Source organism: Arachis hypogaea, chromosome 13, assembly GCF_003086295.3.
Source record: "Arachis hypogaea cultivar Tifrunner chromosome 13, arahy.Tifrunner.gnm2.J5K5, whole genome shotgun sequence".
Lineage (NCBI taxonomy): Eukaryota > Viridiplantae > Streptophyta > Magnoliopsida > Fabales > Fabaceae > Arachis > Arachis hypogaea.
Window position 1 is genome coordinate 15,113,227 of NC_092048.1, and position 19,345 is coordinate 15,132,571.

At 35.0% G+C, this 19,345-nt stretch overlaps 1 protein-coding gene across 1 annotated transcript; it reads left to right on the top strand.

Annotated features, from left to right (window-relative positions):
• Positions 1–11,459: 11,459 nt before the first annotated feature.
• Positions 11,460–13,484, top strand: LOC112732744 (uncharacterized). Its single transcript, XM_025781510.3, has one exon. The coding sequence runs from the start codon at positions 11,460–11,462 to the stop codon at positions 13,482–13,484; it is 2,025 nt and encodes a 674-aa protein (XP_025637295.3).
• The last annotated feature ends 5,861 nt before the right edge of the window (positions 13,485–19,345 follow it).

Genomic DNA, 19,345 nt, shown 5'->3' on the forward strand with positions numbered 1-19,345 from the left:
TTAAAACCCTTACCGGTAGTGTTCCTCGATGATGGCAGCGGTACTCTCCAGCACAGAGGCTCAGCCACCCACCTCCAGCAGCGGGAATAGCGGCTGGGCACGGCGGCAACTCCACACGCGGCGGTGACAGCGTCAGCTTCGCCTCCCCTCATCCGCATCAATCTCCCGTCGGTCTCTCTCTCACCCTTCGCGGGCTCTCTCTCCGGCGGCGGCTCAATGACAGATTGGCGGCTCTGTGGTGACGGTGTGGCAGGATGCGACGGCAGCTGAGCACGGCAGTGCATCCACACGCGACTGTGACATCGACAACTTCACCTTCTCTGCGCGCTCTCTTCTCTGTCTGTGGCTATGGTTCGCGCTCCTTTCTCCCTTGATGGCAGCACGAGGCGCGGGCTCCATGGACGAGATGACAATGGCGGCGACAGCATGGCTTCTCTCGTGCAACAGTTCGGCGGTTGGGCAGCGGCATGACGCGAACAGCAAGCTCAACCAGCGACCAGGGATACGGTTGGGCGTGGCACAACTGCGCGTCTCCTTCCTCCTTTCCCTCTTCTCTATTCCCGTTCTCTCCATCTCCCTTTCTTGCTTTGTGTGTGCGTGTATTCTGTTGGGAGAGGGGCTGCAGCTTGGGGCTAAAGGGTATTAGGGTTTGTGGGTTTGATTTTTAGGGTTAGGGTTTGATTTGGGGTAAATTTGAAATTAGGGATTTTTGGGGTAAATTAAGGTTGGTAATTTCTAAATCAATTTATATTATATTGTATTTAGTTTGAAATCTAATTTAATCCCTAAAAATTACTTTGAAAATATTATTTAATCGTCAATTTGCTAATTAGCGCTCAATCAAGTATTTTAATTTAAAATATAAGATAATATAATAAATTTGCTCTATTTATAAAAATTAAAGTATTAAATTCTAAAATCTCAATTGGTTAAACGAAATCATATAAAAATTCTTTTCTTTTACAACTATTAAGCTTTATAATTTAAATATGAAAAATTATTCAATAATTATGAAATTAAGTAAAATCTTGATTTTAATTATCAAAACTTGGTTTAATTATTCTCAATGAAATAATTTCTAAAAATAAAATCTCTAATAAATAAATAAATTGTAAATCAGCTCATAATAGGATTTTATAAAAGTTCTGGGTCTTACAACGTGGCTGTTGATGACTACTATACAATATAGCCACTCTTTTAAAGCGTGGCTATAAGTTTGTTTAATAACCTTTTGTTCTTGTTTAATCTTCGTAATAAAATCTTACAAAATTCATAGATAATTTTAAAATTTAGACAATGAGAGTAATTTTAAATCAACTAATTCAACCTTCATAAAGTTGTCACAAAAAAAAATGTGTTTGATCACATGACATGCTCTAACAAAATACCAAAAATCAAAATCATAACAACTATCCATGAATTCCTAATACATGAGTTACAATTCCAACAACTATTATATTATCTACTTCCTTTACATATACTTCATTACAAAATATGAAACTTCATAATTAATGATCATCCATTGTAAGCAAAATTATTTTCACCACTGCTCTGTATAATTTTAAATATTGTTGTATTAGTGCATTTTATATTTTACCAAAAAATGAGAGGGCATATATTGAAAACCACGCTGTATTCACAATATTTATCTTTTTGCCATGAATCAACAGTACACAACCAGAAAATTCAACAACCAACAATACATATTCAACTAGCAACAGTAGCATGAATTACTAACAGAAAATTCAACATGGAAAATGAAATTCTATATGAATACAACAAGCCTCAAAAACTCCAAAAGTGCCCTTCCGTCCCCCTCCTCCCCTTTCGTTTTTTTTTTCTCCTTTTCTTTTAGGCCACAAAAAAATGATAAATAGGGTTATAAACTTATAATATTAAGTTGTCTTTACTACTAGAATAGAGTAATGTAAAAACTCTTTGTTATTGCTATGAAGACAAGTACATAGTAAAAAAAACCAATAAGAACAAAACATGAGAAAAATAAATTATTTTCATGAAAACAAACATTAAAATATGCATAATAAGAATGAAAATTTGGTAGCTTTATCATCATCAAACAAGCACATATCTTATCATGTTCATCATAGAATAAGGGCAGTAACACATCAAACATTTACATTATAATCAAACAGCAAGGGCAGGAACACATCAACAATTTTTTTTTTTTGCTTAAGACTTCCATGATCCATCAACAGCAGCCACTTTAACAATGTATAATGAATTGACTAGACAATATTTAATTTTTCCCTTGGTCTAAACTAAGATTTCACTATTGAAATTACAATTTTACTTAATGAGAATTTGATAATAGTTAACTGAAAATAGATCTGAGATATGTAAGCAGACATAACAATGATATATTGGCTAATAGCAGCATTAAAGCTAAGAAATAGGGTTTACCAGCTCGACCCTACACGAGGAAGGGTTTCTTTCGAGTGACGGAAGGGAGCGACTTTGAACAACAAACCTTCTCCAATGCTCCGACGGAAGGGAGTGGCGGTGGAAGGGGTTAGAGGTTTGCAACGATAGAAGGGAGTGGCAATGAAGGGAGCATTGATGGAGGGTTTGTGAGGGACAGTGAGCGCCTAGGGAGCCACCGTCAGGGAGAGTCCCTGCCGAGAAGAGGGTTAAGCGTTTATAGCGGGAGCAGTGATGGTGGGAGTGCCGGAAGAGGGAGTGCCAACAGAGGCATTGCGAGTGCCAGCAGTATTCTTCGGAGTGTTGGGGTTCTTCGCGGAGTGCTAGGGTTTTGATCGGAGTGATATGACATTCTTCGCAGAGTGCCGTCAGTGTTTAGGGTGAGGCATGAGAGTTATTTTCTAGTGAGAAGCACAAAAAGGGTTTCGAAAGAGTTTCAGGGTGTGCCACGAAAAAAAATGTAATTAATCATATCTGAACGAAAGCTTTTTTTTTTGGAACCTTTTGGCCATGCTTTTGAAGCATGCAAAAGAGTTACAAGAAACGGCCACGCTTTTAAAACGTCACTATAACAAAACCATATCGCCACCCATCAAAAGTGCGTCTGTTTCTCTCTATGGCTACGCTTTTGAAGCGTAGCAAAAAAAGCGTGGTCAAATCTCTAATCAATTGCCACCCTAAAAAAAGCATGACCATTGACCCCTTTCGCCACGCTTTTGAAGCATGGCAAGAAAAAACGTGGCCAAATCTCTAATCAATCGCCACCCTCATAAAAGCGGGGCCATTGACCCCTTTTGGCCATGCTTTTAAAGCGTGACAAAAAAAAGCGTGGCTACAAAATTTTTTTCTTATAGTGACAGTTGTTAAATGTAATAATAACAATAATTTCAAAGAACTTATAAATAAATAAGATCTGACAAAAGATTAAGATGAAAATTGAACATTAAAATGTTTGAAAATTGGAAAACAAGTAAAAAAAATAACAACATGAAATAACACTACCACAAAACAAAAGATAATGACAGAAAATTAGCAGTTGTTTTGACAACCGCCACTATCTGGTGGTTTTCCAGCAGTTTCAGTGGTGAACACTGGAAGAGCAGCTATTTGATTTGGTTTTGCGACAAATTTTAAAGAACCGCTGCTAATCTCCTTTTCTTTGGCGATATTTCAATCTCCCCCTTCCCAAAAACACAACCCTAAACAACTTCAGCAAAAAAAATAAAGAAAGAAACGTAAAGAGAAGAGAGGGAGAAACGGAGAAGGAGAGGGAAGGGAGGAAGGAGTTGGGCCAGTGCTGCTGAGTTCGTCGCCACCGTTGCGTTGTCGTGCCGCCAGAAAGCCAGAATCGCAAGAGAAAGAACCACGAAGAGAGAGGGAGACCGCATCAACTCACCGTGAAGCCAGTGCCGTCGTCGTCCTCACGCGGGTCTTCTCCGTCGTGTCTTGCCACGCCGCCGCCACTAAGCTTGCTGTCGTCGCCACTGAAGCCAAAGAGAGAGAGAGATTTTGTGAAGAGAGGGAGAGCGCGTGCTCACGAAGGAGAAGAACTACGAAGAGTGAAGGAGAAGCAAAAGACGATGAACGCAGGGGAGAAGGAGGAGGTCCGTTCTCGCACCGGCCTGCTCTGCCACAGCCACTGCCGTTGATTGGGGTCAAGGTCGTTGCCGTCGCACCCTGTTCCCATCGCCATTAGGGTTTGCTGCTGCTGCCATTGATAGAGCCGCCGCTGGGAGGAGCCGAATAGGGAGAGGAGGTCACCGTCGAACACGCCACCACCAGTTACAACCGTCGCCAAAACAAGACAGATTCACCGGTAACTCTGCTTCTTCCTTTCTTGAATCTGTTTTGCTTCTATTTTGTTCCACTATTCTCCTAACTTTATTTCTATGCACTTTGAAATTGGCTTTGCTCATTTTTTGTACCCAGTAATTGCTTTGCTTCATCGATGGTATGTCTTGTTTGCTTTTCAAATTTAATTTTACTGCCTGACTGGCAATGACATGGGTATTGTACATTTTATTGATTTATTATTTCCTTGGATATGTTGTATTGGCACTTGATAAACTTTTTCTCCACCATGAGGGTGTTGAGATATTATACTCATTAAAACAAAGATAGATTTCATTACTTGCTTCCTCTAATTTGATGGCGTTTACCTATGTGGGGGTGTGTCGTGTTTGGTTTTCAAATTTAATTTTGCCCAAGCTCCAAGTTGTAACAGTAATGAACATTGTTGCTATGCTAGAGACCTAAGGTATTTTATTATTTTTTTCATGACTGTGCTTGTAAGAGCATCATTTGATTTCAAACTACAGTGAAGTAAGTGCAATCATGTAATTAGAATTAATGTGCCTTAGGATAACTTAGTTATTTATGATGGATATGAGAATATTAAGTCATGATTAGCCTTTGCATCCGATGTGAATGGTCCCAATTGAACCTTCTTTACAAGTCTTGTTCTTTCCAGCTAATAAATGTTGTTTTTCTCTTGGGAAGTTCATTATGACGAGTATTTGGAGTCAATGTGATCTCAAACTCCGTTTGTTACTGTTGGTTAAGCTTCTATTGTGTAATCTTAGTTGCTCTATTCTTGAAAAATCTGCACTGAGCATGTACAATGGATGATTTGCAGGAGAGGTTGAAGAAATAGCAGGAGGAAAAAGAACACAAAAAGAAAGAAAGCCCATCTTTATACTATTATAAAGGTTCTTTGTTAACTTATTGTTTGTCCTTATAAATATGCTATGAGTTGCTAGATGCAATTGCACGTAGCTATTACTTAATAGAATATAATGCTTCTTAGGTGGCACGAGATGAAAATCTTGCAGAACAAATTAGAAAGGACATATATTTTGATCTTGTAGACCATGACAAAGTTAGGAGTTTTCATGTCCAAAAGTAGTTGTTTTTTAACACATACATTTAAGGTATCGCATCCATGAGTTTTAGCTATCCTATAAGAAGTGTTTTTTAACTTTTGAGCTGATATTTGCCCGCTATTTGGTACTCTCACTAGTAAATATTTTCAAATAGACAAATACCACACAAAGAGGATTGATTTGTGGTGAACAGAAATTTTGTAGTGCTTGAAATAAATCTGTCTAGATGTCCAAATATCTGATGAAGGAAGTATTTTCAGTTTAAGAAATCATGTTATAACTATGTAGTCTTCGTTACTATTGTTAGAGTTTTCTTATTTTTAGGTTATCAATATTTATCACATGTGTAGGAGACAGCCTTGCAATTTTAAGAGCAGAATTGAAGCGTCAAAAGAAGCATGTGAGAAATTTGAAGAAAAAATCATTGTGGTCTAGGATTTTGGAGGAGGTAAGAAAACTAGTGTATTTACTGATTCTTGTGTTTTATTATTTAACATATGTTGAGCATTTTCACTTCTCTATTGAAAATATTTTGTGGTGATGAGGTTCTCATCATTGATGATGATAGTTTCCCTTGGATTTGTAAGCTGTTGTTTTTTATTTTTGCCCATTCCTAGTTTGTAGTTTACACATTAGCACCTTCTATTGTTTATGAAACTTTTAATATTTTTCTGACACTTTAGGTAAGTGGCTTGGAAGTAGACAGATACACTGTAACTGGGCCACTAAGGGAGCTAACAGCAATGATGAAAAGCAGAGTTCTAAAAGTGTTGTGGAGTTAACTAATGGAATATCGGGTGAGATTGAATTTGTTGCCTACTTCCTGAAAGCTCCTTTGAGATCTACAACATGATTTTTTTTCTTATTATAAGTTTAAGGTGGCACTTCAATATATTATGTGTTCATGCTGCTGATTTGTATCATATATTTCATATTTGATATTTTTTTAAATAATTATTTTTTTTAATGTATGGATACTTTTTCATTTATTGTTTGTAGTAGCCTGATTGTGGATTATGCTTGGTGGATGATTTTTATTTCATGGTTATCTTGTTTTCTAATTGTAGAAGAAGCTCAACAAGTAACCAGTGATGATGCACCAGAAAAGAATCCTCAATATACCACTGTTTATGTTGGCAATTTTGCTCTAGAGGCAAGGGTTTTATATTTTGGCCATTTTGATATAACCTAGTCTTATAGCTATATTGAAAGGTGGAGTGCTTTGGCAATCAGTTGTATGTATTAGCAGTACAGATCTGCTAGGCTGCTAGCTATAAAATGTGATGTATTCTTGCAAGTTAAGCTTAATTGAAAATTACTTTTTGGAAGTTCTTATAGGTATTGAAATTGCAGGCTATCTGTTGATCTTCATCACCATTTTCATGCCCTTGGTGTTGGATTTATTGAAGATGCTAGGGTGCAATGTGACAGATTTTGGATTTGTGAGAAATAAAAGATGGTTGGCTTAATTGGCTTATACTGGAGTTAGTTTTGCTAGTTTTCTAAGTAATGCATTGCTTGTTAAGTTTTAATTTGATTTTTATATTATATTTTTCTCCAAGATAGAGTAGTATTTACCCTTAGAAAGGATAACACTAGAAAAATACACTAGACAAATGTAGGCTTTTTGTTAAAAACTGTTGTATGAAATTGCGACAGTTCAAAACCGTCGAATTTTTTAAAAAAAACCTCAGATAGATTTGCGGCGGTTTTAAAACCACCGTAATTTTTTTTTAAAAATCCATGACCAAATAACGGCAGTTTTGAAACCGCCGCAAAATCAAATCTTCACCCCTAACTTGTAACATTTGTGGAACCGCTAGTATACTGTTTTGCGACGGTTAAAAACCGCGACAAATTCTTATAAAAACCGCTGCTATTCAGCGTGTCCCTTGTAGTGTAAAAATAAAATAAAGAAAGAAAACAGGTAAAGAAATAAGAACATGAAGATAAAAGAAAGAAAAAGAAAAGCAATCAACATATAAAGTAAAAAAAAGAATCCTAACATTCATGTATTTATACTCTTTTACTTCTACTTTTACTTTCATTTCGTGTGATCTTTAAATTCTTTAGAATATTTATATGTGAGATGTGAGCCGAAAACTCTCTATTTGATCTTTAAATCCTCTGTTTTTAGACGAACTTCTTAGTTCAACTCAATGTTATTTAGTGGTCAAATAATTACCCATGTCATGGAAAAACGACTTTCTTAAATGTCAAACTCTTCAACCTACGTTCTAATAAGAAGCCATTATTTCTAATTATTTCATCAAATTACTTGGTGCTCAAGTAGTTTGAAAATTAAGCATGTGTTTTTTGTAGGGTTTTTTATCCCTCTTATCTATTCTACTTTTTCAATTCTAGATAAAAGAATTTGACTAAATGAATGCTATCAACTCTTTCATGCCTCTGACACTACTTGTTTTGACTAATCGCTATCTTTTGGTTGATATGCTTCTATTTTTTCCTCCTTTTTAAGTTTAGTTGTCCTCCTAAATTTAATTATACTCTTTCACCAAGCAAAAAATAGAATTTTCAAGTTTTCTTGCTTTTTTATTTAGTAAGATATTTCTTTCAACTCTTTAGCTTTTGCATTTACCTATTTACTCTCTTAGCTTTGCTCACTACAACATTTTTGGCCTAAGGTAACCCTTATTCGAAGCAACATTTAACAAAAGTTGCTTTAGATAGACAAAGACAATATTTTTGACATGTTACCTTTGAATAAGGCTAAGATAACTAAATTTTTGGCCACCCACAAAAATTGTTGTCTTTGATATCTAAAACAACACTAAAAAAATGTTACAATATAAAATATTTAAGACAACATTTTTAAATAAAAATACAACATTTTATAAAATTTATAAAAAAATTGAATAAATAACATTTATAAAAAGTTGCCTAAAATTATTCACAGTTACAAATTTTAGAGGAAAACTTTTCATATTCCCACCAATTATTTTCCAATCAAATAACTTGAAAAAAAAAGGAAAGAAAAGACACAATGCTCTTCATCAGTTCATCACTTCATTCCTTCATCACTTAGCTTCCTCATTTCATCAGATACTGTAACCCTAACATTATCACACAGACGGCCACACCACCGATTGCGGATCTTCTCCTCATCGACCGCAACTCTCAATCACAGTGTTGTCCACTCCAAACGGCGACGGCGCGGTTCTCCCTTTCACGGTCGTTGGAACGTTGCTCTCATCCACGGGCTTCTGCGCGGTGCTCTCCTCCACGGGTGTCGGCGCGGTGCTCTCCTCCACGGGCATCGGCGCGGTGCTCTCCTCCACGCACGCTGCTCCACGGCTCCCCCCTCTTCCTATATCGGCTCCACGTACAGGGTCTTGTTCGAGAAACCCCTCTCCTTCTCCCGCTTCCACTTCTTCCCCTGTCTCGCCTTCTCCTCTTCGCAAGGTCTCACAATACTACACGCAGTTGTAACCCCCCTCCTCCTCCTCTGCTTATTGGTAAGAAAGCTTCTTAATTTTACTATGGAATGAATATTCTGAATGCATTGATTGTGAATTAAGAATTGGGACTGTTCTGAATTTTAGTATGTAAATCGAATTTCTGAATGCATGTCTTTTTGGGGCTTCTCAATAATTATGAATTTAGGGGTTTGCTTTTAATTTTTCTGAAGTTTTCATGTGGATCAACATCTTCCTGGTGCTTTTTCAGTTCCATCTTTTTGACCATGGTTAAACAAATTCCCACTATTATATTTTTCTTGCAGCTTCTATTCTAAAAGCTGTGTTAAGGTACGAAAAGAAGCAGTTTGCGGTTGATGAGACCAGGCGTGATACTTAGAATTGTCCAGTGCCTTCATGCAATGAACCACCAGTATTGACTACTTGGTATGAACTTTTCTTATTTCTTTTTCTCTTTTTCTTATCTTCGTGAACTAGATAAAACAAAATTGGAAGCATATATCAAGTATAGAGTCATCTTTTGCTTCTTACTTAGATTTTTTTCAACATCAGGTTGGTAAGAAAGCTTCTAAATTTTACTATGGAATGAAATTTCTGAATGCATTGATTGTGAATGATGATTGGGAATGTTCTGAATTTTATTTTGATTATGAACTCTGAATGCATTGAATCTTAATTTTTGGGGCTTCTTTATAATTCTGATTTTAGGGGTTTTATTTCAATTTTTCTGAAATTTTTATGGTTTTGATTGTTGCTTCTTAGGGTTTTCTGAATTTTTGTGCATCTTAATTCTGATTTCTAAAGCTGTTTCCTGGGGAAAAATACGAGGATCTGCAAAAACTGTTAAGGTACATCCTCTATATGATTTCACAATTTCTTTTCTTTTTGTCAGAATTCTCTAAATTGCTGCGGTGAATGCTATGGCTATAGTTTCATACTTTTGGGTTATTGTAGCCAGCTAATATCATCAATTATCATCCTGATTTAGAATATGACTGAAAATTCTAAGGTTCATCCAATTTTATATTATAAAATACAACCATGATTTCTACTAACATTAGCAGAATTGCAAAATATGCTGATGTCCATAGTTCTTGTTATATTTGTTGGACTTCTAAAGATTTATGTAACGTAAGTCGGTATATTTTTATCTTTTTTCCAACTCATGGCCAAATTTCATGTTGGAGGAAAAGATATATCACAATTCAGACCTTATTTATTCTTCTGAATCATATTGCTGTGCCCGTACTTGTGTTCTTGATTGTATATATGGTTTTGAATACAAGTATGCGCAATTCCTATTCTCTTTTTTACATAAATTCTTAGATATCACCAAGCATCTAACCTACATCAAGCAGTTAGAAAATTAAAATCTTAACCCATATAGTTCAATGTTACTCTTTATATATATATATATATATATATATATATATATATATATATATATATATATATATATAATTTAATCAAAGTTCAATTAGCACAACACAAATTGGGCATGCAAATCATACATTTAATTTATATCAATCAATAGAAATATATAAATCAATATAGAGAGATAAAGGGATAATTAAAAAAATAACCATATAAATTAAATTAAAATACTTGGATCTCAAGACAAACCCTACCTTGAACCTTTTAAATCTTTAAGTTACTCTTAAAGTCTAGTATTATGTTCCATGAATTACAAGATTTTATGTAGTAAAAGTTGTAACTAAAGAGTTATGGAATCTTGGGTTTTCACTGTATTTTTTTCAGCCGCTCAAAAACAGAATTTTGTTCATGCCATTCCTCTTGGGCTTTATTCTTAAATTCTAGGAAACATTTTTTGTGCAGAGAAAGGAACAAGGAATATCTATTTTTGAACCAGAGGATGATATTTGATAATGACACTAATCTATTTTTGTGTTTATCCTCAATCATGCGACATTATATTTTGTGTGTCTGTGCTTAGAAGGCAAGCAGCATGTTTTATTTGATTATTTAAATTGCATAAGCTTTTGGGCTTGTGTTTGTGTTTGTGTGTACTTGGTGGAGGACAGTGCCTTGGACTTTTGTTCGATTATTATTTTTTGTTTGATTTTTCTTTTTTCCACATGGAGTAATGTAAATTTGATACTTTCCTCTGTTATACAGAAAGATTGCTTCAGAGGAGTTTGAAGAACATTGGTGGACATTCTAGGACTTGAAGATTGCAATTTTTTTAGCCATGACTCCGTAAGTTTTTTTTATCTTACTTATACTTGTATGTTTTCATATGTATATTATGACCTTTGTGCAGTTTTTTTTTCATGTTGAATGTCTTTTATGTGTCTTTTTCATTGTTTCTTAATTTTAATAATAATATTTTTATGTGCCTTTTTTATGAATTTATATACTTACTGTGCATAAACATTATTATTTACATGGTTATTAGTTAAATAGTAGTAATAATATATGAATAATTAGGTTTTCCCAAGACCTAGAAAAAGATTGGATGAGTTTACCGAGAGATAAAGCTGAGTTTAGTAACGGTGTCAATGACTTCTTAGACTTTGCTTACTCCATCGAATACCTACAAGGAGAGGAAATCTTATGCCCTTGTGCAAATTGTTGTAATTTCTTGTGGCACAAAAGACAAATAATTTATATTCATTTGATTGCCTTTGGATTCGTTAATGGTTATACGAGATGGATTCATCATGGGGAAAGTGTAGTCGGCATGGATGTTGATAGCGATAGCAATAATGAGATTAATAGTGAGAGTGAGACTAACTCATATGACGACATGGACGCCTTGTTGAACGATAGATTTCGGGATGTGGCACAAGCGGAAGGGATAAAAGAAGGTATGAATGAAGATGCAAAGAAATTCTATAACTTGGTTGAAGAGGCTAGCAAAGAACTGTATCCCGGTTGCGACGGGTTTTCTACGTTGTCTTTCACCATCCGACTATACTTGTTAAAGTGTCAACATGGGTGGAGTAATGCCTCTTTTACTTCTCTCTTAGAGTTGCTAAAAGAGGCTATTCCTAACTTAAATATTCCTACTTCTTTCAATAAAGCCAAGACTATGGTGAGAGACTTAGGTCTTGACTATAAAAAGATTGACGCATGCCCGAACGATTGCATGCTATATTGGAAAGAGTACGAGAAGGACACATCTTGTCATGAATGTGGCGCTTCGCGTTGGATTGTGCATCCTGTAGTTGAAGCTGATGTTTTGCCTTCAAAAAAATATCACAATATTCCTGTGAAGACGTTGCGACACTTTCCCCTAATTCCCAGGCTTCAAAGACTATTCATGTGCTCAGCAACAGCTAAAAGCATGAGGTGGCATGACGAAGAACGCAGAAAAGATGAGAAGTTAAGGCATCCCGCTGATGGGCAGTCATGGAAGGACTTTGACAATCGTCATACAAATTTTGCTCTCGATCCCCGTAATGTGAGACTTGGCTTGTCAAGTGACGGATTCAATCCATATCGAACCATGAGCATATCTCATAGCACGTGGCCTGTTGTTTTAATGGCTTATAATTTGCCGCCATGGATGTCTATGAAACAGGAATACTTTATGTTGTCGTTGCTAATCCCTGGACCAAAGTCACCAGGAAATGATATAGACATTTACTTGCAACCTTTGATCGAGGAGTTGAAGGAGTTGTGGGAGGTCGGGGTGGAAACATATGATGCATCAAAAAATGAAACCTTTCAAATGTATGCAGCTCTTATGTGGATAATTAATAATTTTCCGGCTTACGCAATGCTATCTGGTTGGAGTACAAAAGGGAAGCTAGCTTGCCCTTGTTGTAACCATAGTACTTGTTCTAACTATCTTAAATATAGTCGCAAGACATGCTATATGAGTCATCGTGCCTTTTTGCCTGAGGATCATCCATGGAGAGCTAATAAGAGATCTTTCAATGGAAAAGTAGAATATAGGCAAGCTCCACCATTATTGTCGAGTACTGAAGCTTTAAGTCAGTTGGAGTATGTGGATACTTCATTTGGGAAGCTAAAACCAAAGAAAGATGGTCCATGGAAGAAGAGGTCAATATTCTTTGATTTACCTTATTGGCAGTATAACACATCACGACACAATTTAGATGTGATGCACATAGAAAAGAACATAGTTGATAGTATTCTTGGAACTCTCTTGGATATTTCTGGCAAGACAAAAGATCACACAAATGCTCGATATGACTTACAAGAAATAGGCATTCGAAAGAACCTTCACCCTAAGAAAACAAATGGTAGGAAAAAGGTGAAGCTGGCAAAGGCATGCTACTCAATGACCAATGCTGAAAAGTCAATTTTTTGTGACGTCTTGAAGACAGCAAAGTTGCCAGATGGCTCTGCTTCAAATATTTCTCGGTGTGTGAACCTTTTGGAGAGAAGAATATCTGGTTATAAGACTCATGATGCTCATTTCATGCTTCACTATTTGTTACAAATTCCTATCAAAGGAATACTTCCAGATCAAGTTGCAGTTCCTTTGATTCGACTTAGCTCATTTTTTCGTCAAATGTGTCAAAAGTCTATCACATTACAAGAGATAGATCAATTAGAAGAGGATATTGTCACAACATTATGCCAATTAGAGAGGATCTTTCCTCCTTCTTTCTTCGACATAATGATTCATTTGCCTATTCATTTGGCTAATGAAGTGAGATTGGGAGGTCCAGTTCAATTTCGGTGGATGTATCCTCCCGAAAGATACATGTGTACTTTGAAGTCCTATGTTTGAAACAGAAGTCGTCCTGAAGGATCTATTGCAGAGGCATATTTGGTTGAAGAATGTTTGACATTTTGCTCACGTTACTTACATTCTGGTGTCCAAACAAAATTGAATAGACAACCCAGAAATAATGATGAACCTAATAATTCTATGATGGAAACTACAGATGCATTTTCGAATCTATTTCCAAAAAGAGGTGTTCCTTTGGGTGCAAAGAAAGGTGAACCTTTTCTCCTTGACGACAAGTCTCGAGAGCAAGTTTATAGCTACATATTATTGAATTGTCACAAAATAGACGACTATGTTAGGTAAATCATACTAATTCTACTATATTTTGGTATTTTAATTAGAAATTGATAGGTCTGTTTTATACTTACAAATATTATACTTTTGAGTTTTAGTGAGAATGAAACTTATCAACAAGGAACACGATGGATGAGAGCTAAAAGCCATAGCAAAAACTTTTCTACATGGTTTAAAACACGTGCTTTGCGGCATGATGTTCCAAATTCGATAAAAGAGCTCTCTAGAGGACCAACCCAATGTGCAAAAAGATATTCTGGTTATTTTATCAACGGATATAGATTTCACACTAGGCAATGTGAGGTAAGACGCAAGACACAAAATAGTGGTGTTTCTTTAGTAGCATTAACGACAAGCTTTGCAAGTACAAAGGATGCAAATCCAATTCATGAAAACGTTTCTTATTATGGTAGAGTGAATGATATCATTGAGTTGGACTACTATGAAAATTTTAAGGTTACATTGTTCAAATGTGATTGGTATGAGGCTAGGGAGGATGCTTATGGCTCGACATATGTGCATTTTAACAAAAAGTGCTATCAGAAAGAGCCTTTTGTATTGGCATGTCAAGTGCACCAATGCTTCTATGTGCAAGATGCATTTGATAAAAATAAACATTATGTAATGAAGACTGTTCCAAGGGACCTATTTAGCATAAGTGATCAAGTTTCCATTGATGCTGAAGATACTTATGAAAATGAGCCATTTGATAATTCGACGGTTCCTTCTTTACCTAATGATGATGGTGAAGTAGACTTGGTAAGGAATGATTTGAATGAAGTTCTGGTCGATGTCGCAAAAGAAGTTTATTTTTCCCAAGAGTATAACACAGGATCGGATGAAGAATATGATTCCGAAGACTTTTGAGTGACTTGTTTCCCTCTTTTATGGTATATAAGTCAAATTTATCGCTTTATGTTAGCAGTTTTCAACTTGTTTTCCCTCTTTTATGTTCTGATGGTTGCTTCTTAGAATTTTCTGAATTTTTTCTGCATCTTGATTATGAGTTTATGTGGGACATATTTCTCTACATTTTGAATTTTTTCTGAATTTTTCTGCCTTTTGAGTGAAGAATATGATTCTGAAGACTTTTGAGTGACTTGTTTCCCTCTTTTATGGTATATAAGTCAGATTTATCGCTTTATGTTAGCAGTTTTCAACTTGTTTTCCCTCTTTTATATTCTGATTGTTGCTTCTTAGAATTTTCTAAATTTTTCTGCATCTTGATTATGAGTATGTGTGGGACATATTTTTCTGCATTTTGAATTTTTTTGCATTTTTCTGCCTTTTGAGTGAAGAATATGATTCCGAAGACTTTTTGAGTGACTTGTTTCCCTCTTTTATGGTATATAAGTCAGAGTTATCGCTTTATGTTAGCAGTTTTGAACATGATTTGCTGAATATTGTGATATAGAATTTGGTAATTGTTTGTTATGGTTTACCTCTTCCCCTTATTAGATGCATATGCAATTGTATTTTATGGCTGTTTTAATATTTTTATACAGCAACTTAATGGAAAACGGAGCAACTTCAAAGAGGAAAAGACTGGTAAAAAAGTATCAAGCTCATGCAAAAGTTAAGGAATTTGAAATGAAGGAAGTATCTTCTGCTGCGAAACTAGTTCGAAATTTTATAACCAAAGGTGATAAAGGAAGTAATCAAGCCAAAATAGCACAACAGCCTAAGAGAAAAATTTCAGAAATTGGAGACAAATATAGTAGGGAGAATTCAATGGAAGGGAGAAATAAAACACTTGTAGACAATGTTATGAACCGGTCTTTGAGGTCTTCCCATAACCAAGTGAGGAGTAATGTTCAACTAGAAGAACAACCAATTCCTAAGAAGATGAAGAGCAAGGCAAAGTGTCCAGCAATGGCTCTTGATGCCTTTTTGCATACAGAAGGAGTAGAAGTGGAAAGAGAAGAGGAAGATGACTTTGAGTCAATTGGTGAGGATGCTGGAGCTACTAAAAAAGAACCAGCTAACTTGACAAACTTAAAAAATAACTTAAAGCGTCCAGCAATGACTCTTGATGCTTTTTTGGGTGACCAAGAAATTCATGTGGAAAGAGAGGAACATACTGAAGTTTCAACTACTGAGGATACTAGATCTAGGCCATCCCCGAATAATGGAGAAAATGTTCATATCCCCTCTGAGGAAGATTATATTGGTGAACATGAAAGTGACAATTTTGATGTAGAAGGAGATCAAGTTATGGAAGAGGCTCATGTAGAAGGTGATGTAATTTAGTTTGTTGCTATTTGTTTTATATTTTCTTTTTATCTATGAGCATGGGGCTGCCCTTTCCATACCTTTCACGGTATCTCTCTCCATATATGATTCACGGCTGTCTTTGGTTTTAATTTGTACTATTTCTCAATTTTTAATATAGATACTTCAAAGGTTAAAAAGACTCGTGAAAAAACAAGATGCCTAAAGATTTATGCAAGAACTTGGGAAGAAAGGGAGGAAGTGACTTTTGATCAGGGAGCAGTCGTGGGGCCAACTGCTCAAAGAGTGAAGGATTTAACTAATTTTATTGGAACAATGGGAAAGAATAGTGATTTTATTACCTTGATGTACACTAATTGGAAAGCTGTGCCTAAGCAAATCAAAAAGTGCATTTGGAAGTATATTAATGTAAGCTCCATTTATCTTTATGTTTATGCCATATGTTAATAATCTTTTTATGCATATGATATGATAAAATTGATGTGTTTGTAGTCAAAGTTCATTCTTCCAAAATCTTCAAAGTTATGGGTGATGAATGGTGTTCAAGGAGCATGGAAGCGTTACAAAACAAGAATAAAAAAGAAGCATTTTGAACCATATTCTGGAAATATTGAGGATATGTTGGTGAATCGTCCTTTGGAAATTCCAGAAATACAATTTTGGAAGCTAATTGCATATTGGAGTATTCCAACTGTCAAAGTGAGCTAGAGGATTTCAATTATTATTATTTGATATGATCAAGTATAATTCTTTCAATTTTTATATTTTTTTCATCATTGTTTATTTTAAACACAGGCCATGTGTGTTATAAATTCTGAAAATCGCAAGAAGCAACAATGGAGGCATAAAATGGGACCAATCAATTTTGCAAGAGTGCGTGTTGATTTGGTAAGGTCACATTTGAGTTAAAATTCTCTACTTGTTACTTCTCCCTAATTTTAGTATGTTATAACTTTGTAATTGTTATCTTGATCTGTAGCGTGAGAAAAAAGAGAACAAAGAGGAACCAAATCAAGCTGAAATGTTTGTTGTAACTCGGAATGGACTAAAAGGGAAAACACTTGATGTAGAAACACAAGCTGTTATTGTAAGTTCCTCTATAATTTTCTTGTTTTAGTTGTTGTTTTATGACTGTCATGGATGCTATTTTTTTTGCTGTTTTATGGCTATCGTGATTATTGTTATGGTATCTATTTTGTGGCTGTTTCATGGGCTGTTTCATGGCTGATTTAGTTGATTTTTTATAGCTATTTTATGCATATTTTATGGCTGTCATGGCAGCTATTTTATGACTATTTTATGGCTATCATGGTTGTTGTTTTAGTATCTACTTTATGGCTGTTTTGTGGTTGTCACGGTTGCTGACTTGCTGCTTTCTTTTTTATGGCTGATTTAATTGCTGTTCTATGGCTATTTTATGCATGTTTTATGACTATCGTGGTTGTTGTTTTAGTATCTACTTATGGCTATTTTATGGCTATCATGGCTCCTATTTTATGGCTGTTTCATGGCTGTTTTATGGCTGATTTATATGTTGTTCTATGGCTATTTTATCCATGTTTTATGGTTATCATGGACTGCTATTTTATGGTTATTTCATGGTTGTTTTATGGCTGATTTAATTGCTGTTCTATGACAATTTACAACCATGTTTTATGGCTATCATGGACTGCTGTTTTATGGCTCTTTTATGGCTATTTTGGATTGCTGTCCCTATTAGTTATCAATAGATTTTTGGATTCTTTCATTGAATTTTTATCACTAAAAATAGACATATCATATATTTGTGTGTATAGGATAAACTTGATGATCTCCAAGAAGCTGGAAAAACTCCTACTAATGCATTTCAAAAAGTTTTTGGTAAAGAGAATCTAGGAAGAGTTCGATGTTATAGAAGAACTGTTACAAAAACTTCTCTTAAGAAAAATAAAGAAATAGATGAAATCAAAAAACAAAGTGAAGAGAAGGTAACAGCTTTAAAAACTGAATTAGACGACCATAAGCAACGACTGCAAGGATTGGAAGATATTGTGAAACTTATGTTGCAACAAACTTCTCCTGGTATGAATGTTGATGAAGCGCTTTCTCTCTTGCGATCTAAGCAATCGTCTGCAAATAGTGCACAAGATCCAAATTTAGTTCCTCGGCATTCTCCTCCATCGACTCATATACCAAATCATGATTAGGTATATGTATGCTAAATTGTTGTACCACTTGAGTATACATATTATTGTATAGCTGATGTTTTGACTATAATTTTTTTGTTCATTTAAATTTGACTACAGCTCTCTTATTGTTGGAGGAAGTTTTCTAAAGACATAAAGACAATTCTTGCCACAATGGTGAAGTACAAAGTCTTTTTAGTTTTAAGTGGACAACTTAGTTTCTTTTTTGTTTAAGTTCATTAGCAGAAAAACATGTATTTTGCTTACTTGGGTTTATTATTTATTTAACTTGGTAACTTATTAGCAAGTATATATGTTAATTGGTACTTGGAAGACCTTTCTATATATATATACAATATATATTATTATCTTATTCAAATGCGGGTGTTATATATTCTTTTCAAATGTCATATAAATATAACAAAAATAAAAAAATATTATTTTAAATATTAAAAAAGAGAATCTAAGAAAAATTCAATAAGGTGTTGCTTTAGGTATTAAAAAAAGACAACTGTAAATAAACCTACATAAGTGTTGTATTAGGTCTATAAAAAAAGCAACTTAAAAAAACTTGGACAAGTGTTGCTTTAGGTATATGAAAAGGCAATTTAAAAAAATCTGGACAAGTGTTGCTTTAGGTATATGAAAAAACAACTTAAAAAACTCTGCACAAGTGTTGCTTTATATATTAGAAAATACAACTCGTAAAAAGTGTTGCCATAGCGTTTCATATAAAGCGTTGTGTTTGGGTGCTCTAAGGCAACCCTTTCGTGGAGTTGCTTTATTTGCAGAAAAGGCAACGTTTTTTGAAGGTTGCCAAAAAAAGGATTCCCTTTAATATACAAAAGCGTTGCCTTAGACCAAAGGTAACGGCCGTATAGCCAACCCCTAAAAAGCGTTGTCTTTTGTCGGAAAGTGTTGCCTTTTATCAAAGACAACACTTTCTCTTATTATAAGCAACGTTTTTAAAGGGTTGCCTCAATCCGAATTTGTTGTAGTAGGTCAAAAATATTTCGCACTAACAAGTTAACAATAGTTCTTCGATCTTTTAAATTGAAAATATTTCGAAGTCTAAATAAACGTTAACGTCGATGACACAAGTAGTAGGACATTGATGGAGTAAAATAAAATATATGAGAATAAATTTGTGAAAGATGCTATTCGTTTTAG

Bases quoted from the DNA above. Each gene is read 5' to 3' on its own strand.
- LOC112732744 (XM_025781510.3), top strand. From the start codon at position 11,460: ATGGATGTTGATAGCGATAGCAATAATGAGATTAATAGTGAGAGTGAG.